At 31.4% G+C, this 22,957-nt stretch overlaps 1 protein-coding gene across 5 annotated transcripts in view; it reads right to left on the reverse strand.

The window, feature by feature from the left end:
- The window catches only part of Orp8 (Oxysterol-binding protein-related protein 8), a 103,405-nt gene that overhangs the window by 13,390 nt on the left and 67,058 nt on the right, over positions 1–22,957 (reverse strand). For 4 of the 5 annotated variants that reach the window (XM_080160594.1, XM_080160591.1, XM_080160595.1 and 1 more), the window contains 14 exons: positions 21,465–21,502; positions 20,145–20,215; positions 19,349–19,459; positions 17,302–17,367; positions 16,660–16,773; positions 8,620–8,680; positions 8,209–8,324; positions 7,443–7,601; positions 7,045–7,122; positions 4,100–4,267; positions 2,751–2,840; positions 2,192–2,260; positions 1,643–1,698; positions 1,094–1,161 (listed from right to left, as the gene is read on the reverse strand). In XM_080160594.1, coding sequence (XP_080016720.1) covers positions 1,094–1,161; positions 1,643–1,698; positions 2,192–2,260; positions 2,751–2,840; positions 4,100–4,267; positions 7,045–7,122; positions 7,443–7,601; positions 8,209–8,324; positions 8,620–8,680; positions 16,660–16,773; positions 17,302–17,367; positions 19,349–19,459; positions 20,145–20,215; positions 21,465–21,502 — 1,265 coding nt within the window. Of the gene's footprint in view, positions 1–1,093; positions 1,162–1,642; positions 1,699–2,191; positions 2,261–2,750; positions 2,841–4,099; positions 4,268–6,763; positions 6,842–7,044; positions 7,123–7,442; positions 7,602–8,208; positions 8,325–8,619; positions 8,681–16,659; positions 16,774–17,301; positions 17,368–19,348; positions 19,460–20,144; positions 20,216–21,464; positions 21,503–22,957 lie in introns of all 5 variants that reach the window. The other variant, XM_080160592.1, reaches the window with a different exon arrangement.

Here is a 22,957-nt window from a genome sequence, read left to right on the forward strand (position 1 = left end):
TTTCTATCATCATGAATTCAACGATTTAAAAGTACTAGAGTTGGCTCGATATAATTATCTCCCTATTGGCTAGTTTTCTATATGCATATCTATTTCTAAATACATCTATTTTCCTCACCAGGCATTACTATCTAAAAGAAAGTAAATATTTAATAATCTAAATGATTTTAAAAAGATTTTATAAATTATATTTTTTTTTACATTACCATCACCAAAGGGTTAATGATGATGATTACAATTTTAGTTTAATATTTGAACACACAAAGTGTCGCCACAATCGAATTCTTTTAAAACAGAGTTTTCTTAAATTTATTATATTATAAATTTAAATTTTCTTTTTTATGATTAGAAATTAAATACATTGATATAAGGTAAATAGCAACATGAAATTAAAAAAAGGAATTTATTTTTAATAAAGTAAAATAATGGGTCTTATCGTTCTGGGCAATGAGAGTTTATTATGGATTATTGGAGCACTATGAGTTTTAAACAAATATTCCTTGGAAAACTTGAGCTCGTTTATAGACATTTATTTCCTATATAGATCTGACATGGATCTTGAAGCAATTAAGCAGGCCGTTTTGTACATGGTAAAAATTGGAAGATTTCATTAAATAAAAGTTATCGCAAGTTAGTAAATGATAATTGTAATCTTTCAAATTTTTTAATATAGGTACCCACTTATATAGAGTTTTCACATGTCCTCTAATTTGACCTAAAATCTTGCTTACTGAAGACATGTAATATCTCTAAGAATTTCTAAATATTAATTTAGTTAGTTTGTCCCTGATCTGAGGTTTTTATCTCCGCTTTTTGTAAATATTGTCATTCTAGTTCACATGAAGAAAACTTATGTTAATATCTGACTCCATTTACCCCTCAATTATTACTACAGCTGCACCAAATAGCAAATACTAATTCTGTATTTAAAAGTGACAGGACGTCCATCTGTCTCTATTTACATATGTCTACTAAACGACTGGATCGATCGTTTTTCTGATAAGTTTTACATTGTCTAATATGTGTTTAAGACTATTTAAATGCTAGTAGGAGCGAAGGAACTTTTTCTTAATAATGATTTATGACATCTTACCAATTAAAATTCCAGGCTCTTCTTGGAAAAGTTTTGTCATCCACTTGGTTCCATTTGCTTCTCTTTCTCTGAAAGTATATCATACTTGTTAGCTAAGATATAAAAAACGACTTCATTGTTCTTCTCACTCCGTTGTATGAAAAACAAAGAATTTTTTAATTACTTTGAATGCATCTTACGGTTAAACGGCTAGCCGCACAGCATGAACTATATAATGCACAAACAGCACGCAGCATACGAAAACGCGCGACTTTTTTTAGCTGTGTCATCTTTGTTTGTTTAATATTATTAGATATCGGTTACTTCAGATAATTTGTAGATCTTTAGATGCCGGTTCTAATGAACTCAGGATCAGGGAAAAAAGGATCTGTCCGTTTTTAAAAATATTGAGGGGGAAGAAGTCCTCCCCCCCTCCCCCAACTCATTTTCAATTGTAGTTTTGATAAGATAAAGCAACCCTGTAATCGGTTCAGTGGTAAGCGAGATCCTTTGAAACACAGACATATAGACACACACAGATCCGTTTTTTTAAGTGTTGTATAACCATACCTGTAACCAGCTCGCTGTGCCTCTTCTAGTTTGGTTTTCTCTTCAGTAGCACCAACCTATAAACATATCATAACTAAACTAAGCCATTTAAAGAAGAAACGAGAATAAACATTTCACAATCACTTTGATGCAATTATAACGATCTGGGTGATTAAAAAAAAGAAATATATTATGCATGAATTCTAACCAAAAAATCAAATATATAGTTTTGCCTTTAGTAGCATGCAATTAATCTCATTAAAAAGTAAGGTTGCAATCCAAATCCGAAATCCGCCCAATTTTTGACCCAGAATCCGAATCCGCAATTCCAATTGCGGATTTAGATTGTTAATTGTTAGGACTTTAGTAGCACTTAAATGGCTACTGTAGGGGCTAGAATTTTTTATTAGAATTTATAACGAAAAGACCTTAAAAATATTGCTAGAATCCATGGGTTAATCCGCTTTTTGGTGGCGGATTTTTGTAAGAATCCGAATCCGACTTGAAAATTGGGCGGGTTGCCAACCCTAATTAAAAGGATTGAATAGTAAAAGAAAACAAAAAAGTTACCTGATCTTCATTAATAATAGCTTGACTAACATGTTGCCATAATCTCGCACTCTCCCACTCTGTTTGATCCTAAAACAAAGGGAAGGCATCATTTAAAAGGTTGGGTCATCTAAAAAAAAATGCACCACTTAGAAAATTCCTACTATATTTTTTTCCAAAAAAAGTTGTTTTAACAGCGTTTAAATATTAGGAGAGTTGTTAGATATACTTAAAAATTGTATAGAATTTTGTAAAAATAAGCCAGAGGTGAATTCTAAAATCAGTTTGCCTCACTAAAATCAGTGAGGCAAACTGAATTTTTACAGGGGATAATTTTGCCTCACTAAAATTTTAGTGGGGCAAACGTTTTTTTAAAGAATTCACCTCAGGTATATAAATTGCATAGGTATATCACAAGAATACGATTTTCAATTAAAATCCTTTCAAATGTATGCCCTATAGATGTAGTTTAAACCATTGAACAGGAAAAAAAATATGCGGTTCACTAAATTCAAGTTTAAATGCATTTCGTGCAACTACCCTTTAATTTTTTAAACAAAGAATTTGATATAAGTTTAACCTGGATAGGAACAGTATATCTGGGCAGCCTAGAAGATTTTATTTCTGGAGTCACCTCCCACAGTACTTCTGTATCACCGGTCTTTTTATCCTAAAAATTATTATTAGTAGAGTTGTGACACCTGCTATGAAAGTTTAAAATCTTACTTTTATATGCAAATTTCTATCAGAAGATTATATACGACAGAACAAAACGTGTGTTATAGTGATAATACAATGGACGTTATATCAATATCCCCCACTACAAACTCTCAATTGTAAGATTCTGCCACATGCATGTTTCAAAAATTAAAAAGAAGGTGGGGAAGAGAGAATTATAGATCAATTTAACCGCCATTAACCTCTCCCTCTTTTTGTGCATTGCATTTGATTTTACTTTTAGCCAATCTATTTGATTTGCTTGGTAAATCTATTAAATGCATCCACCCCGAGAAGAACTTGCTAATAGTATTTGCACTTTACATTTACTTTTGGACAGGGAACATTTCTTACATAACTGTTTTGTTCTTCATGCATAGTCAACAGTTTTCTTATGTATGGAAATAACGCATTCATTAGTAGAGATAACTAACGCTGCTCTATTAGGCTTTCATAATCCTATAAATTCTTACTATTTCAAACTCAAATTCATTAGAAACAGCACCAAACAGCAAACTTTAAATCATGGGGGGGGGGGGGGAAGTTTTGGCACATTTGCGTAAACAGTGAGTATAGGCCTTATCTTTGGACTGAGAGGATAGGTTATTTGGGATAAAATCATTCTTATATGATGAATTTTCCCAAGTTTAAAGATTTTTTGGATTGGCCTCCAAGTTCAGGAGCTGCAGACCTCCAGGTCCTCTCTGTAAAGGTAAAAATTAAAAAAATAATTTTTTTTGAAGAGTTAGAAGTCAACCTATGAAACAAAATATGCATATTTTTGAATGTTAATCACATATTTGAATAAAAAATGCATATTTTGTTTCATAAGTTGACTTTTAACTCTTCAAAAAATTTTTTTTTTTAATTTTTACCTGTACAGAGAGGACCTGGAGGCCTGCAGCTCCTGAACTTGGAGGCCTATCCAAAAAATCTTTAAACTTGGGAAAATACATCATATAAGAATGATTTTATCCCTAATAACCTATCCTCTCAGTCCAAAGATAAAGCCTATACTCACTGTTTACGCAAATGTCTCAAAACTCCCCCCCCCCCCCTTGTTTCCCTTTACAATATACTTTTTAAAAGAAGACTTTTATCTTTTTTCTAAACCATAAAATCAAAGTGTCAAAAAACATCGAGGCTAGTAAAGTTAAAGCACGTACAATTTTATAGTCAAGTAGACAGCAGTTATCAAAATATAATGCCTACCTTGAACATAACCTTCTCATCCCAATGACCGTCCAATGTGGCGAGGGTCTCCTTGCCAAGTTTTAGCCTCCCCGACACGGCGTTGGTGAGCTCTCCGCCCCCCAGGAAGGGGCGCAGCTTAAACTCCATCTCTGTGCTGTACCCTGTCTTCTCACATTCAATGGTAACCTTAAAAGTAAAGTATTTTTTTAGTGCTTTCACTCTTTCTGGGCCACTGTAACCAAAGGTTTTTCCCTTTATGTGCCTAGTTGAGCACAAATAATTAGGGAAAAAACTAGGGTTGGGCCGGATATTTTTTTGGCCGGATATCCGGCCTAATTACCGGATATCCGGCCGGATAACCGGCCAAATTACTACATATTAAAGTATCAAAAAATTATTTAGTCCCTTTCGTGGCAACGCACCTTAAGGGGCGATTCGTTTTATTTTTTAAATTGCTTTTAATAGGTTATTTTAGGTTAGGTTAGGTTATATTTGGTAAGGTGATTTCCCCGCAGGGTAAAGCAATTGGCCCCGCAAGGTTAGAGTCCCCCGCGAGGGGCTAGAAATAGAAGATACGCTACTGTGAAAATACAAATAATTGCTCCTTAAGGGGCGTTTCCACGAAAGGGACTTTTCCCGCAAAAAAAATTTCTTCATAAACTGGTGTTTTATATTAATTATACTAGCGTCTGCGTCCCTAGTATCTAGGGATATATATTAGAAAGGAAATGAAAGTGCAGAAAAATAACTTAAAACCTTACAACGTCTTTTTAAAAATTAAACAGCCTAAAACCACCCTGGGACTTATAAGAAGCTTCACTCTAAAGGAGAACCATATCAGTTCAGCAGTTAGCAAGATCCTTTGCTACAGACAAAAAAAGCTTAGTAAATAAATCTAATTAACTATTACTACTCTCGATCTGTAATATCAATCTCTAACGGTTGGAGGATTGGCGGGGAGGTGGCGTTGAATGCCTCCCCCCCCCCTCTGATTTTTTTCTATCCCATTTTCTGTGTATAAAAGGTAGAGGGCTATAACTGAGTGACTTTCGAAATATGGGTATGACACATAACTGAGAGTTGAAATTTTTTAAATACCTCCTTCCTGGCAAGCACAGGATACCAGCAAATCTGGTAAGGTCATTTAGGTAAAAAGTAAAAATATTTTTTTACTTAAACAAAGCATGTCTAATCATGTCTAATTCATGTTATCTAATACTAAAATATCCTATAGTCGTACATCCTCATATGTAATATAAGTGTTCAAGTCGATTTCAGGTTCCAGGTATAATCCTGCAAGTCCTGAACCTCCAGGTCTCCAGATATCTTTAAACGGTTCCTGTGACCGCAAATTTTTACTTGAAGATTTTTACACTGTATTCTATGTAATAGAGTTTAAATGACATGATTAGTGAATGAAATATTTCCTAAACTCATTAAGCCTTTTTGTGACTATATTAAAAATAATTTATTTTGTTTTATATTGTTTTTTTTATTCAAATATTTGACAAAATTTTCCCTACGTCAATAAAATAAAGTCAATTTTTTACTGTTTCCAGGTTTTTCTTTATAATTATAACAATTAAATATAATATAAATCTTCATTATCTTTTATTTGAATTATCATACACATTAAAATGTAAAGTATAAGCTAGAATAGCACTTTTTTCAACGAATACTTTAATGACATTATATCAAAATAATTCCTCTTAAATATCACACAACATATGATTGGGAAGTATAGCCATTTCTTGGAGGTATAATATTTACAAAAATACCATTAATTCTGTTTTTATCAGAAGTTAAAAAAATTTAACAATTCTAAAACAATGGTTGGCTGTCTAGATATTGAGTACACTAAGACTACTATTGAAATAACGTTGCAAAAAGAGGGGTTCTGAAAGTAATCTACCTAATTTTTTTTAAAGAACCAACAAGTATTGTCAATATCTTTTTTCTTGTAATCTAGCAGACAATCAAATCATAACACAATTTTCATGATAAAATATTCAGGTTTCTACTTCACATAATATGTTGTAATTCTTATTTTAAAGTTACATTTTTATCCCTGACAAAATCATAGACGACTTTTAAAGGCATCTTATCTAAACTTTTTGAAGAAAAACTTAAAAACGTTAATTAAGTATGAAAACCATTTTCTTCGATTTTTCTGAAGTTATTATCGCATTCTATGGGTTTTTTTAGTATCATTTACTTATATCGAAAGTGCCAAACATTGTACCCTAAATTATTCATTAAATAAAAAACCAACCGTGATATATTATCTTCTGCTTAATCCAATCTAGAAAGAGCATAATAAATAATCTTTTTTAATAAAAGCTTCTTTATGTTCCAGTGTCCACTTTCACTGATCTAGTTGAGTATAAAATGAAATGTTTTACTTTTCCCCCCAGCTCCATGGTCATAGTTCCCATCAGTATTCCTTTACAGTGAGCAAATGATATTGTCATCACATAGTTCTAAATATATATTTACCTTTTCCCCCAGCTCCAGTCATAGTTCCCATCAGTATTCCTTTACAGTGAGCATATGACATTGTCATCACATAGTTCTAAATATATATTTACCTTTCCCTTCAGCTCCATAGTCATAGTTCCCATCAGTATTCCTTTACAGTGAGCATATGGCATTGTCATCACATGGTTCTAAATATATATTTACCTTTCCCCCCAGCTCCATAGTCATAGTTCCCATCAGTATTCCTTTACAGTGAGCATATGGCATTGTCATCACATAGTTCTAAATATATATTTACCTTTCCCCCCAGTTCCATAGTCATAGTTCCCATCAGTATTCCTTTACAGTGAGCATATGGTATCGTCATCACATAGTTCAAATATATATTTACCTTTCCCCCCAGCTCCATAGTCATAGTTCCCATCAGTATTCCTTTACAGTGAGCATATGGCATTGTCATCACATAGTTCTAAATATATATTTACCTTTCCTCCCAGCTCCATAGTCATAGTTCCCATCAGTATTCCTTTACAGTGAGCATATGGCATTGTCATCACATAGTTCTAAATAAAAACATGCAGTGAGTAAAATATGCATTTTCCAGTCTGGCTTGGAAACGGCTTAGTATCCACTGGACAATTTTAAAAATAATACCAGTTTTATTGGCCCGAGACTTCGGTCCTTATTATCACCCAAAAGCTGTTTTCAGATAACCCTTCCGGTTCCTTATATAAAACTACATTAATCATATTTCATTAATATTTTACTTAATTTTAGAGTTAAAACAAACACCTCATTTAAGAGGTAAATCTAAATAAGACAAAAATATTTCAAAAAAATCACAAAACTTCTAATGCATTCACTGCTTTAGGAAAATAATTACCTCTCCCCTGGGCAGCAAAGAAAGGGTGGCCGCCCCGTCCAGAATGGCAGAGGTTGAGTTTCCGTAAAATTTAGATTTTGCCAGGATAGTGCCGGAAAATGTGAATCCCTCCTGTCTGTTCGTTGCATAAAAGGCGGAGATAGGCGGATGGTGGGACACCTAAAAATTAAATACTTTATTTTTTCTTTTAGGCGAAACTTATTGTTGCTTTACTGTCGAGCACTTACCCTTATTTTTGAGACAAATTGAAAATAAGTAGGGGTTATTTTTTCTCCTATGCCTAACCCATGTGGGGGGGGGGGGGGGGGGTTTAGGCTAATACTACGCGGGTACCCGGTACCCAATATAACCTAACTTAAACTGACCTTAATTATAAATAAGAACCTCCTAACTTTTATAACTACCTATGCCTGTATATAAAATATCCAATTTGACCTACATATACTTGTATCAATTTCTGGAATACATTTTTAAGTTGGAAACTAGGAATTCTCAAAAGACCAGTTTTTCTAGCAAATGTAATGAATAACAAAATTGTTACTCTAACTCGATTGAAGTTAAGTTTTTGTACACAATTTTATTGCTTAAAGGAAAAAAAGTTTTAAAGCTTCTCTTTATTTGAGGTTAACTGTCATATTTCTCCATTCCAGTGAAGCTTCTCATAGGGTCAGGAAAGATTTTAAACTTTTTGAGGGTGGGTACCCAAGAGCAAGCTCCTCCCATCCCAACCTTCTGGTGGCACTAGAGTCTTCAAACAAGAACGAACCTGTTCAGAGATGTAGAATGTCTTGCTACCACTAGGATGATGCCAGTAGCAACGGAAAGTTTCTCCCAAGATGGGGTTGTACGGTTTCTTTAGACCCTTCGGTTTCTTGTAAAAACCTAAACACAATATTGTCGTCATTTTTTTGGCAATAATCTCAAACACAATGAAATGTACATTACAAAACAATTTGCCCTTAAAAATATTTGTAATTTTGGCGATTTGAAATAGAATTAATTTGCAGAATCACGGTCTCTGGGCCATTTTATTATAGTTAAAGTAGTGCTTCTATAGGCGTTTACTTGATTTTAGATTTAAAACAATGAGTTGTGGGTATGAATAAAAGAAATTAAAGAAAGGAACTTTTTCAAATGACAGAACCTATGTCCCTATCCCTGATATTAAAAATATTACCTGACAAATACCATTTGATAACATGTTTCATTCGAACAAAAGGATCATTCTCGTTTACAGCCTGAAAAAAAAATAATTATGATTTCCTTCCAGTGCACACTGGTCCGGAGGGGTCAACAATTCAATTTTTCCTACCCATCAATTTAGACAAAAGTTGACCTGCCAGCCTTCAAAGACATCCTGGGCCACCTATATTTTAAATATCAACCCATGTTAATAATATGTTTTTTGAAATAATTTGGGGCCAAAGCTGCAGAACTCTAAAATCTAAGAACGTATTATTGACATTGTTAAATTGGCTATACTTGCTTAAATCTGATAAAATCAAATATCCGCATGTTGGAAATTGTCCAACTAAAATAAGTCCTACATAAGTTCAAAAATTATTTATAACACAAAAAATGGTACAAAATGCAAAAATGTGTTTTTTTTCCTCAGTTTTTAAGATAAGGGTAAGTTTGGCAAAATTTTCTTATTGAGTACTCTCTGAGCTTTTCGCATGTTTATTAAAGAGAATTTGTTGGTATTGCAATTAGCTTAATATTTCACGATATTTATGGCATCCGGTTTTGTTCGTTTTTTGCATTATCTTAAAAACTAATAGATCGATTAAATTTCATCGATGTTGTAATTTAGAATTATTCCGACGCACGTAGAGGGGGGAAGGATCTATTTTTGCGGAGTAATATCTAATAAACAAAATGAAAACATACGAAATAGCTAAATAGTATAAAAATCTGTTATATTTCATGTAGGTTAGTTAAAATAAATTTTTAAATGTCAATTTTATTGTTTTATATTCATATAATTGATATTATTCTTTCAGCCTACTCTTTATGTTTCTTCATGTGTGTGTGTGTGTGTGTGTGTGTGTGTTTCGCGCCTTGTTATTTCGTAGCATAGAGTGAGGAGAAACAAGAATACACACACACACATTCAAACACACAAACAAATGCATATCCTTATAAAAATATGCCATAATTTTATAAGCCTCTAGTAAGATGAAATAACAATGATTTAAAATATTTTCTAAATGGATAAAATCAAGAAAATTTAGATAAAATAATCAAGATATTAAAAATTAAAAACGCGCAAATTTGAAATTTGCAGCTGGTGAAAAACTGGTTATACTTACAAAAATTTTTACTTCACATGATATTTAGCCAATGCAATTGTCTACAAAAAAGTATTTCAGAGTCTTCTTGATTCGACAACTCCTTCCCGCCCTAAATGTCCAATAAAACCTCGGGAACGCCAAAAATTAGACTTTAAAGGTCATTTTAACGGTCTTTGACCTTCGAGGTCATGTATTTTTTTTTTCATAAATGGACTCCCCGACCCATAAAACCCCTAATTTGCTGTATTGGGCATTAAAATCGGCCAAAAGACGGCTGAAAACGAATTGTTGACCCAAAACTGCGTTTTCAGACCAGTGTGCAGTGCACGTAATGATTTAGACGTATGACTTCTCTTTATCCTTCAAGTAAAAGTTATACATGTGACACATGTTCATTATATTCTGAGAATGGGGGCTAATTCATAACAATCTTTGTGCCACTTTAACTATGATTACATGCCTCTTAGAAATCTGTAAGTATGGTATAATCTTACATTAGAGCTGATTCTCCATAGGAATCTTATAGGATAAGATTAATATAAAATAATGAACAACACCAATGATGATATATAAAATGTAGCTTAAAATCATTGGTTAAAAATATTGGGCACTGACTATTTGAACCAACCAATCGAGATTTAATAAAAGAACCCCCAAAGTTTTGAAGACAACCTATTTTTCAAGTCATTTTTTTGTTTCTCTTAGAAGTAATCATCTAATTTCTTTAATTAAATACATTTAAAAACTAGTCTTAACGCCAAAAAAAAGGATTCGTTTCTATATCAATTCTTAGAGTCATTGTGCCCAAATGTGTAAATTAGACAAAGCTAGTAAGAAATACCCCTCACCCTGAAATATAATACATTTATGTAAGATTATAATAATATAATATGGAATGGAACAGTTGTACTAATGGCTTCCAACAAAATGAAATTGACTTTATTCTCAATTTATGTACATAATATACATAAGAGAGATACAGAGAATAGGATACTAAAAGACTTCCATGAGTACAACTTTGTTCGGACAATGCATTGTCTTAGTTTTAAAGTATTGCCTAGTATGGTTTTATAGACAATTTAAAGCGGATACGTAATTATTAAAAATATTGTATTTTCATTCACAGCTAGAATTTAACAAAGCATTTGATTAAAATACAATATCATTATTTCAAGTATGGCTCTGAATCTGACCATTCTCCTCTGGTTTAATACCGGCTCTAAGCCACACTTAAAACATGTAATTCATATCATAATTCTTCTTATCCGATCAGAGTTGCTTTAACCCTTTAAAATATAATTTAATCCTATTTCCAATGGCCCACAAACAATAACAGGGGTTATGAAGAATTAAACTGTTTAAAGATTCAATTTCTTAATAAAATAGTAGCAATTTCGGCCTCAGGTATAATCTGGAATAGCCAAGATTACAATTGAACGCGGTTTTTTTTCCAGACAATCTCACTCTTCATGTGCCTTATTGTTAATTAGAAAGTCTTGTTGTGTTAGTTCTGATAATAACCGAACGTAAACTGAGCAGCCATTCTTTTGGCCATAAGTCGCCTCTAAAGTTACCCAGAAACAATTTCATTACTTTTATTTGCAATACAAATTCCTACTTTCAGCAAAAGCTGTTAGAGAGACCAGAGGCCATTTGAGGAACAATAAAAAGAACAACTCCGCCATTTGGTGACAGGAAATGGTTTAATTTTCATACATTTTGTCTAGATTATAGTTCATAAGCAATAATGAAAATATCAGAAGTTAAGTATAGTTCGAAAATGAATAAAATAGGCAAAAATAACTAGGGGAGACTGGCCATTATCTAGCATCCTGTAAAACTTTGTGTTTTAAGACTTTAAAATAGGACTAGAACGCTAAAGCTAGGCATGAGGTAAAAGGTAGAATTGTGAAGAAACAGCGATTGAACAGCCACTGCTGCCAATTGTTAAAAACTATTTTTTTCCCAATTAGACAATTCATTTAGGCAAAACTTAATAAAGAACATACATTTGAATATTATAGGGTAGCTTTGCTAGCCACAATAATTTTGATTATATCTAGATTTTAGTATTAACATAAACATAACTATAAAAGAATTTAATATCATTAGCTTTTGTGTCAACAGAGAAATTTTATGTCAGGGATGTGAGACTAATATAAGAGTTTGAGATATAACTGCAACTCATCATACTAAAGATATTAAGAATAGAACTTTATATTGTTATGTCAGGGCTTTTTTCTAATGCTGTTACCCTTAAAATAGACTAAAACCTATCAAAATGGATTTATTATTACTTGGATAATACACCAGATTTTCATGTTCTATAATAAAGTTAACTCTGTATCGGGCAAAAAAAACCTATCAAAATGGATTTATTATTACTTGGATAATACACCAGATTTTCATGTTCTATAATAAAGTTAACTCTGTATCGGGCTAAAAAAACGATCTCAACCATTCCATTCTTCAACCCCATCCCCTCCTCTCCTTCTACAACCATTCCTATCAAACCCAATAAAAAATATAAATTTGAGATATTACAGGACACACTAATCTAAATACGTTGGTATATAGATACTATATCCAAGGATTTCATTCAATGGAAACCATGATAACAGTAATAGTCAAATTAATTTTATGTTTATGTTTTTAAACATTAAAGCTTGTAAACAAGGACAAATATAACCAGACCATCAAAGGAATAAAAAAGCCATTTGAAGCTTTTAGAGACACAACTTTTTGAGGCCCGTATTTAGAATTTCTTACAATAGTCATTTTAAATATTTAAAATTAAAAAGTTTCTTACTACCAAAGCTTTCAACAGCTTAAAGTATCAAAAGGTGTGTTGAATTCAAATTGTATCTGTGATTATTTGTAGGGTAAAAACTATTAGGTAACTACATTAGCTGTAAAGCAGTTTGGGACTTATAATATTACCACAAAATAAACCTATCAAGTTTTCAAGGATAATACCTACCAAATATTTTTAAGCATCTGTTATCAAAAACTAATTAATTCTTTTTTAAATCACGAAACTTTTACGTGAATTTTGTAATTTTTCACTTGTTGGCTATACCTTATTCCTTGTTTTTGGGAATATTTTATTCCTTCCATACCCACAGACATAATTCAGGATTTAAAATTAAATTTTACATAATCAAAAACAAAATTTCCCCTTCAAACTAAAATCGAATAAAATGTATTGCCTTTGATTAATTAACCTAATTCAGTGAGTTAGAAATTTTTCATTCTAAAATTCAGATTTGGCTGAACGAAAAATTAACAAGATTAGTTTATATGAAAACTGATGCCTTTAATTGAAAAAACCCAAAGACTAAAAATAACTTAAAGATATTCAAAATCAGTATTAGTATTATTTGAAGAAAAAATCATTTTAGAAAACAAGTTTTTTAAACTAGGAATTATAATTATTGGTGGAAAAGTCTGGACACTGCTAGTTTGTATAACCCAATCAAGATCAAATAAAAGTGCCAACATTTTTCATGCCAACTTATAAGAGAACATGAAAGTTAATGTCCAAAGTCCCCTCCTTCCCTGTCAAGGTATTACCTTGCCAATAATGTAATAACATTAATATTTTGGATTAATAGAAAATGAAAAAAAGGTATTAACGTTTTAACATTAATAAAAAATTTAAGTTTAATAATGTAAGGTTAAAGTCCTAATAAGTTATTTAGTTTAAAATATTTAAATTTCTATATTTGCCAAATTTATGTAAGTGTGTATGTGTGTGTGTGTGAGAGTGTATTTTGGTGTATGAATTCTGCGTGTAAGACAAATATTATTTTTCTAAATTGATAAAATGTCAAAAGATTTGTGGGATTTTGAATAATTTTAGTGTAGAAAGCCCAAGGATACATGGATAGGGAAATGGACATTAAAAATTCTTTTAAAATTCTAAGGACTTCAAAGTATTGATTATAGAGTAGCTACAATATCTAAATCGTAACTAACGGATGCAAGAATCTAAATGCCAAGTTTGAAATCGATTGGACAAATCTAACTATGGAAGCTATTCGTTGTGAACGGACAAACGAAAACAAACCTATCCTAATCATAGACAATCATTGTAAAGATAATATGTCTAATTAAATAATAAATATTTCCTAGTAAAATTGACACCAAGGTTTAAACAAAGGTTTTGATAAACAAATCATTAATTATAAAATGATTGATACAGTAATATAACTAGTAATTAGTATAAGTTAGATACTATTGTTTATGAATAAAATTATTTATATTTTTCAGAAGCGCAGCTAATCTATATTTATGAATTAGGATCTGGTCTGTATGACTAGTCATTTTAAAAATAAAATAAATTAATGTCTGATTTTCTTTAGGTGTATTTCCCAAAAATGTATAACATGTTAATGTTCAGACAAACACTTGATTGCTTTTTAAAAAAAAAACTGCTTTTGTGTTTTTCTTTACACGAATTAAAAATTATTGCTGCGCTAATTACAAACAATTTTTCTATTCTTTATATCCATGAAAAATGACTGCATTTGTGTAAAGCGTTCCTAAATGTTATTCCTCGAAAATTTTCAATCTTCTATCCATATCAGAAGTCTGGTAAAAAATTATCCATCTTGCCGGGATAAGAGGAACATTTTTTTTGTCTAAAATTGTTTGGTTTTTGGGAAAGTTAAAATTAAAAGAATGTGTCTTTTGCTATTTAAGATCAAAGAAACGGGGGAAAATTAACAAAAAAAAGTAGGTAATGAAGCATTAACTAGTAAAAATAAAGAAAAATCAGAGAAAACAATATTAGACATTTCTAGTTAAGATAAAACTAAATTGAATTTAATTGATGTGAATTTTAAATTTCATCAATAAAAAAAATAATAGTTATATCAGTAAAGTGTAGGCCACGGACGGAAAATGGATAATGATATGTCCTTATAACGCTGTAGCTATATTTGATTTAAAACTCATTTACCTTACTGATTACGCCTGAAACTGCGAAAAAAGATAGATGAATGTTTGGAGTGGGCCCCCTTTAACCCCCCCCCCCTTCTCCCCCAAGGATGTTTGGAATGGGCCGTTCGACGAATCTTTCAAAACAAAACTTGAATTTTATGTAAAACATTTCAGGGAGAGGTGGGTGGGGTAATGAAAGAAAATAAAATACAACCCATCATCACCTCTTACAATTATAAGCTAATAAAGGATATAAAATTTAGGTGAAAAGATTCTATATTATCCATTGACCAATCCATGTAAACATTTGCATATCTTCGACTGAAGAATCTCATCAATATAATTTACAATTAATTCAACAAAAACTTGTCGAATAGGATTTTGTATATACATATAAAGATTGGCAGTCTTTAAATAAATAATCTTTGAAACAAGGGCCTTAACCAATTGGAAACACATCAAACGAGAATTTTTCGGTTAAGCCCAAGTTAAAAATGTTTCATCATTAGATGAGAGAACTTCTTCTATTTAGTAATTTTGTTTGTTCGAGCTTGTGATCATCTTTTGCTGGGCTTCGCTTTTAGGGAAGCTGTCATCCTTGTTTTAAGAAAAACAAGGATTTACAAAGTTGTGTCCTTCTAAATGAAAGTCAGAAGTTACTGAAACAAGGAAATGTTTCACCATCGATAGCTGAAGATTTTTGTTAATAATAGGCCTATGTAAACCGTATTTCTGAAGCTAAAGACCTCGAAAATGGCTTGTTTTTTTTCTTTCGAAAAAAATCTTTGAAAAAGAGTTAAGGCTATTTTCTAGACAACTTCTTCTTTTTCCTAAAAGACTAGCAACGAAGCAACTATTTTCTAATATATTTTTGTATATTAATATGAATAAAGAAAAAAATGGCCCTTGTGAAAACTTTTTAAAAACTATTTTTATAAATAGAATTCCCCTCTGTCAAAGTTCCTGATAGTAATAGAAAATAAACTTTGGCGGTACTAGTAAACGAGATACACTTGTAGAGCATCTGAGCACCAAACAAACCCTTTGATGTTCTACTCACGGATTAAATGTGACTACAAGGACAAGGTTTATCTTTAAGCCGCAGGGATACAAGGATAGGACAAAGGACAATTAATCTCTTTATCTAATTTTCAAATGTGAACAAGTTCTGCCTTTGAAAGCTAGAAAATTTCAGGATTTCACTTGCGGATATTTGATACCAACGTACATTCAGACACTTTAGCATTTCCCAAGGACTATCATTTCAACTATTCTTGATAAACAACCCTTTGATTGCACAACCTTGTCCTCACTGTGCAAGTTTAGTTGCGTCTATTTAGGGCCAAAGCATTCCCCTAATCTTATTTAAGGAAGAAGAAAGGATGTTAGGTTAGTTTAATATTATGATTCTTTCCCTCCATGATATACTTAGGCTAGGTTCTAAAATCCTGTAATACCAATTCTATCACGACTCAATTCTACTAACCAGTGAGGGAGTTTTACTGTGTTATTACAAAGAAAAAGGTCTTTAAAACTCTAACTTTATCCTGTCCCTCCTTATTTGTAATTTCTAATGACATCTTTTTAAGCTCAGGAACTTTTTTATAGAAGCATTCAATTTTGTTTTCCAAAAGATATTTTTTGTTTTATTTGTTCATCAAATGCTTTATTATTATCAAACTGTCTTTACAGCTTTAATATCAGAATCATGTGACCAAATATGTTTCTTAACAAAATTAATATTCAAGTCGTTAGAACAATCGAAACTTTAATTCCTACACCTTTCCTATTAATTATTTTATTATTTTGCTCTATAATCTCGCTATCAACTGAGTTTTTGGGTTATTTTGATTTATAATTTATGTCTTGGGTTGGCTTTAGTTTTATTACTGCCTCTTTGCTTCCAAGCTCTTATATTCTAGGAGGACAATTTACTAAAGCTAAGAGCCTAAGACCTTTTCCCAAAGAAATGTGGTTACCTTAGATACAATATCAGCATGGTAGTAATAATCTGAAATTTTGTCCAGGAAGGATCTTGGCTCCAGAATAAAGGTTGGCAGGACTACGCGGGACAGGTCCATACCTGGCCGAACCTAGAAAATGCTTATCAATACTAATATCATAATTTCTATTGTTCTAATACTGTTTTATGTCAAAATGACAGTTCATTAAGAAAATAAAATATTTTCTTATTGAATTTTATTCTGATTCCTCGAATTAAACTCTTATTTCAATATTAGCGCCGAAATTACAAGCTAACTTAATTTTAAGGACAAAAGAATAGTCTAGTATAATAAAGTAATACAATAGTAAAGCAGAATAAATTTTTCTAGGTAGAGTCAATAAATTAATGAATATGACATGTAGGCCAAGCAATTTTCGAAATCCGTAAAATACATACAGAGGTCTTCTTAATAAACGTGCTAGGACGCGACGGAAAGACAAAAGTACGTACGAAAATCCTCATAGTTTTATTGTACCTCTGAATTCCATAATACCAATTTAAAGTTTAACAATGCAACAGATCTATAGTAGATATATATATACAGATAATTACCTCCCCTACCCCTTTTCCAATGACCTTTTTCGTCTGTTAGCAAATGACAATGCAGCAAAGTTACCTGTTTAACAAGGAACCAAACAATAGATTTATTTTCCTCACTAAATTCTTCTGTCTGATTCTCCGTCTGGAATTAATAAATGTTTTTACAATCGAATACTCCTATGACGATAAGGTATTATCTTAAACGTTATTTTTTGCTTTAGAAACTAAACTTTGACCAAACATAATTGTACATCAATTTTAATTTTAAAATAATTCCTAGCACTATAAGGCATGTATAAGAGTAGCATTTTTTGATAATTCATGACATATTAGGTACCTAAGTATTTCTTTTAGAATAACTTAACCCTTAGAAGTCCAAAACTATTTTGTTAAGGAATTAGGAATGCTATCAAATTTTTATATTTTTAACCTTAAAAAAAAAAATCTTGATAATATTCATTCTTAGGTAGCAACCTGAGTTTGTCAATTTAACAAGCTCACTTTTTTCAGATTTGCATCATTTAACTTTACCAAAATTAACCCTTTAATATATTAAAATATAATATTTTAATTGTATCTCTGAACAGGATCTGAACCCAAAGTTTTTCTTCTTGTTTAAATATAAATTGTAAAAATATTTTTGACAGGTGTATGATAGCCCCACGGGCTTAAAGCTACGCAAAGAGGATAGCTAAAGGATATAAAAAAATTAAGAGGGTTCTAGAATTGTTATTAATGAATTTCATTCCTTAAAATTCGAACCACTTACATAAAAAAGTAAATAAATATTAATGATATCAATGTATGACCACCAAATTTGAGGTAAAAATGCATAAGATATTTATTTAATATGGGGGATACTTTGATGGGGGAGGGTGAGGGGGGGGGGCTGTGGACCATGGCAAATGATTAAGTGCACTTTTTATCAGGATAATGAGCAAAGTTTATCTGAAAATCACTGAAAATGTGAAATATCTACTTTTTTGCAAATCAAAGTACAAATACTTTTGTTATAAACCTTACTATAGCATAAATCATTTTAGTCCGCAAATTATTTCTACCCAGCCTATACCTATAACTAATTTAATTCGAGAAAAAAAAATACGAAACCTATACGTGGTTTTTAGCTGTCGTTGGGGGGCAAAATATAGAAAAATTGACGACCTCTCCATTTGCCCCCAAATATTATTCAAGATTTATTTCACTTGTTGGTTATACCTATTTCATGATTTCTATCCCTTCCATTAGACTAACACACGTCTTTTTTGTATTTTTTTTGCTAGGTTGAAGGTAAGTCATGCTATACTTAGTGTCTATTAAAGATATAAAAACACTTGCATTTTTGAAAACTATAATCCTTGTTAACTTTGATATGTATCAGTGATGGTTTATGACTATATGATGCATTTAGAAAGAGGAGAACAAGGTTGACAACAAACACAGGTAATAAGGCTCATATCATATAAAAATTAAATAAGAACAAGAGCAAACAGAAGTTAATGCTTTATGGTCATGGGAATCTTCACAAAAAAATGCAGCCGATAATTTTACATTATCTTCCAAAAAATCATGCAGACAAACAAAGTATTAGAGCAAATGCTGATTGGTCCGATAAAAATAAAAAATTGCATTTGATTAAAATTAATAAAATTGCACTTTTATTCAACATAGCAATATAGAACGAACAGAAATAGTGAATTAAAGAGTTTCATGCTCATTGGTAAACCTCATTTTCAAAGTGCATTTAAGATATAAATATGGGGATATTTATATTTTATCTAGAGAGGGGCGAGGTCCTCTAAGACCTTCATACTTTTTGCTTGTAAAAGTGATATAGGGCATGAGTCAATATAGCTGTAACGTGTTGTTCTGTCCCCAATCAAACACAATGGTTAATAATGCCTTACTTTCATGGTATTTTAAGTACCACCCCCCCCCCTCCCCCCACCAAAACGAGATATTGGTAAAAATTGTTCTCACATAATCATGGGGACTCGTTTTTCATATTAAACACAATTAAGGTAAGTTTTTTTTCTCTTTAAGTAACAATCCAAACAATCTCATCCATATAAGAATTTAATCACTTTTAACGTAGCTGCCCTACAAAAAGCGTATGTACTTACTGTTCCAAAGACTTCCATCTGATCACAGGTATAGTTTGTGGAGGGTGGTACGAGTTCCGGGTCCTCAATCACAGAATTCTCCTCCTCCTCCTCGCTTACCTCACCGTTATCCTTAACAAAAAAAGTAGTACGGTTTTTATGCCTGAAGCTTAAGATCTCAATAACCGCTAAACGATATAATTATCCTGTACAGTTAAGCTTCTTATAGGTCCAAGGAAGGTATTTATATATTTTGGGGGAGGTTATCTCCACCTTCCCAGAAAAAAATGACATCCCAAAAGTCAAATTGAAAATTAGAGGGGGCCACTTTTCATCCTTTCGCCTGAAATGACCCTAGAGGCTTCTAGGGGGCGTAGTCGCTTGTCCTATTATATAAAGTAGTCAAGTTTTTTTTGTTTGAAGCTTCACATCTCAATAACAACTGAACCGATTGAGATCTCTATTTTAAATAAGCAAATATAATTATTACTTTAGATGCTCTGACAGACAGAATAATCCGTCATACAGGGGGAGGAATTATGACTCCGTAATTTTTTTTGGAAGTGGGGGGGGGGATGGGGAGGGTAAAATCGTATATACTTTTAAAAATTATTTTGTGGGGGAGGTTAAAATCACACCTTTCCCCCCTGGACATTCTTCCTTTATCTCATTTAATACTTATAATTGTAGTATTATATTAGAAACTTATAAAATACCTAATTGTCCAATAAAGTCAAAAGACACAAGAACTGCAACAAGAAAGCATATATTTTTTTCAAGTATTTTAGCTTAAAAACTTAAACTTCCCAAAAATTACCTCTTCCTCTGATTGATCTTGATTTGTGTTGTCCATATCATTATCTGTTACTGAGCCAGTATCATCAAAATCTAAATAATATAATATTTTTGTTGTGTTGACTATAAGTATATAGTGTTCTCATGTATTGGAATGAGAAATAACCTTATTGTCTATATAATTAACTGTTACTGAGCCAGTATCATCAAAATCTTAATAATATAATATTTTTGTTGTTCTGACTTAAGTACAGGAATGAGATACAACAAAATTGCCTATATGATTAACTAATACTGAGCCAATAACATCAAATCTAAACAATACAATAAATAAAAATAAGTATTTTCATGTATAGGAATGAGAAACAAAAAAATTGTGTGTATAATTAACTGTTACTGAGCCAGTAACATTAAAATCTAAAAAATATAATATTTTTGTTGTTCTGACCATATTGTTATTACCTATGAATTTTTTTTTAATAAAATGAGACTTTATTTAGACTTTGAAACCTAATGGTATACCTAATAAATAAAATATGATAAATTATTTTGTTTGCTTAACAAAGAAACCTAATACCCGAAAGTATTTATTTTCTACTATACAAACAAATCATGCAATATCATATTTATATATGTATTTATTTTTAATTATATAAAGCACGTTATTAGAAGCGAATCTTCTTTACATTCCATAATAATAGCATAATAATAAAAGAAAAGCTGGGTTGTTGTGTAATCTTCAACATTCATTATTGATCTTAAAATAAAATTTTTCCTATGCCTACTATGAATATGAGTTTCACTTTCTAGTCTATTAATATAAGGGACCTTAAGGGTTATTGATGTTAAACTGATATACTCCTTAATGATAAAAACAAAATTACTCCTTAAAAAGTTAGAAACCAACCAATCAAAATTCAATAAAATGTACCCCAAGTTTTTATTGTTTTGATTGTTCTCGTTATTAGAGTCATCTCTTGAGTGCGTTAGGGGGAGGAGGTTAGAAAGTAGACCCCCTATTTTTAATTATAGCTTTAAAAAGGAAAAATATAAATATTTTGTTTTGAGGGGTGATTTTTTCTAGGAGCGAGTTCTCTTAGGAGTGTTGTGGTGCCCTCCCCCAAAATACTAATAAACCTTTCCAGGACCTATGAGAAGCTACCCTGTAAAGGAGAATCATATCAGTTCAGTGGTTAACGACATCCTTCGGTACACACAGACAGACAGAAAGAGTCTTTATTATATGAAGGGCACTCATAGATTTAGTTTTTTTTTAGGCAAACGTACAAAGCAAGTGATAGAGTAGCACAGCTATTATATAATCAACTACTACTGTAGGTACCTCCTTTGAAGTGTCGCTCCACATCTGAATCGTTCATTCTAACCATTACAAAATCCATCAATTAATATTTGATTAACAAATTCCAAGCCTAGCTCAGTCAATTGGAAACTAACAACCAAATTGATAAGAAATAATTATGTAATAAAAAAAAATAATATTTTTTTTGCCATGAGCAAACGACAACTTTCAATGAAGAACAAGACCGACTACGGCCATAACACACAAAATTGATCAATTATTACACACTAGTTGATTTGTCCTTAGCCTCTGGGGAGGGCGAACTAGGCTAGGAAAATAGCATAAAACAGAACACAGACATTCATAAAGCTTCCATGAAAAGTTCAATCAATATGGACCAACTGTTTCTGAGATATTAACCTCTAGAGAAAAAAAAAATTCTTCATAGTATTGGATTAAACAATATTATTATTATTAAAAGACTCATTTAAGGGGCAATTTTAGGTATCCATAATGCGAAAAAAGAAAATTAAAAAAAATATAATCTTGTAAATAAAAGCTATCCGAACGTTCTTTTTCTTTGGCATTGTCTTTACTATCTACCTAACTAATATTCTATTCTATCCAACTGTGTGATTTTCAATTAATAATGTACACTCTAAAATTCAGGAAATTACTCAACCAAGAAATAGAAATGTGTAGGGACTTTGCGTCTGAAGAAAATAAATAACTCTAACAATATCACTAATGCACTCAAATTTCCTTCAAATAACCCATCTAACCTTTTTCCAAATTAAAACGCTTGTTGGTCAAAGCTTATCTTATAGGTATGTAAGTAACATGATGTGTGTTTGTCTATTGTGTCCAGTAAAATATAAAAAAAATGGCTGAACCAATCGTTCAATAATTTTCACAAAAATTATTTATTGGTCCACAGAAAATTCTTTAGTATTTGGAGGTGCGTCCCTTCTCTCCCCTTAAAAATATGGTCTAGAACTCCCCCAACACCATCTTGGGGAGAAGCCATAGTATAATTATTTAATCCATTCTCTACGTGCAATGAATAGATTGCACAAATTCAAATCTAATTTCAGGTTATGTCAAAATTAAACATATTAAGGACATTTGGCTTGATGTATAATTTAACTTGTTTAATATGATTTCTATTTTAAAATTATATAAAAAATAACAAAGGAATTTCAGCAATATTATACATTAAAAGCATCAAACTTACAATTGAATCAAGTTCTTACAATCAAAAATATTTCTGTAAATGAAATATTTTTCTACTTGATAAGTTTGCTTTGAATTGATGATAGGTATACCATGCGATAAAAGAAATCTAAGAAACGTCTAATACTTAAAATGATAACATTATAGAATTTTTTTTTAAAGGGTACCACCACATTCCCAAAAGAAATCACCCTTAAAATACCCATAAAAAATAAGTAAATTTTGTTTTACATTTCTAACGGATGAAACATAAATTTCTGTGAGTCTAACAAATTTAAGGGTTGGACTGTTACAAAATGGAC

This window comes from Acartia tonsa, chromosome 5 (assembly GCF_053477335.1).
Source record: "Acartia tonsa isolate MP-2025a chromosome 5, ASM5347733v1, whole genome shotgun sequence".
Taxonomy (NCBI): domain Eukaryota; kingdom Metazoa; phylum Arthropoda; class Copepoda; order Calanoida; family Acartiidae; genus Acartia; species Acartia tonsa.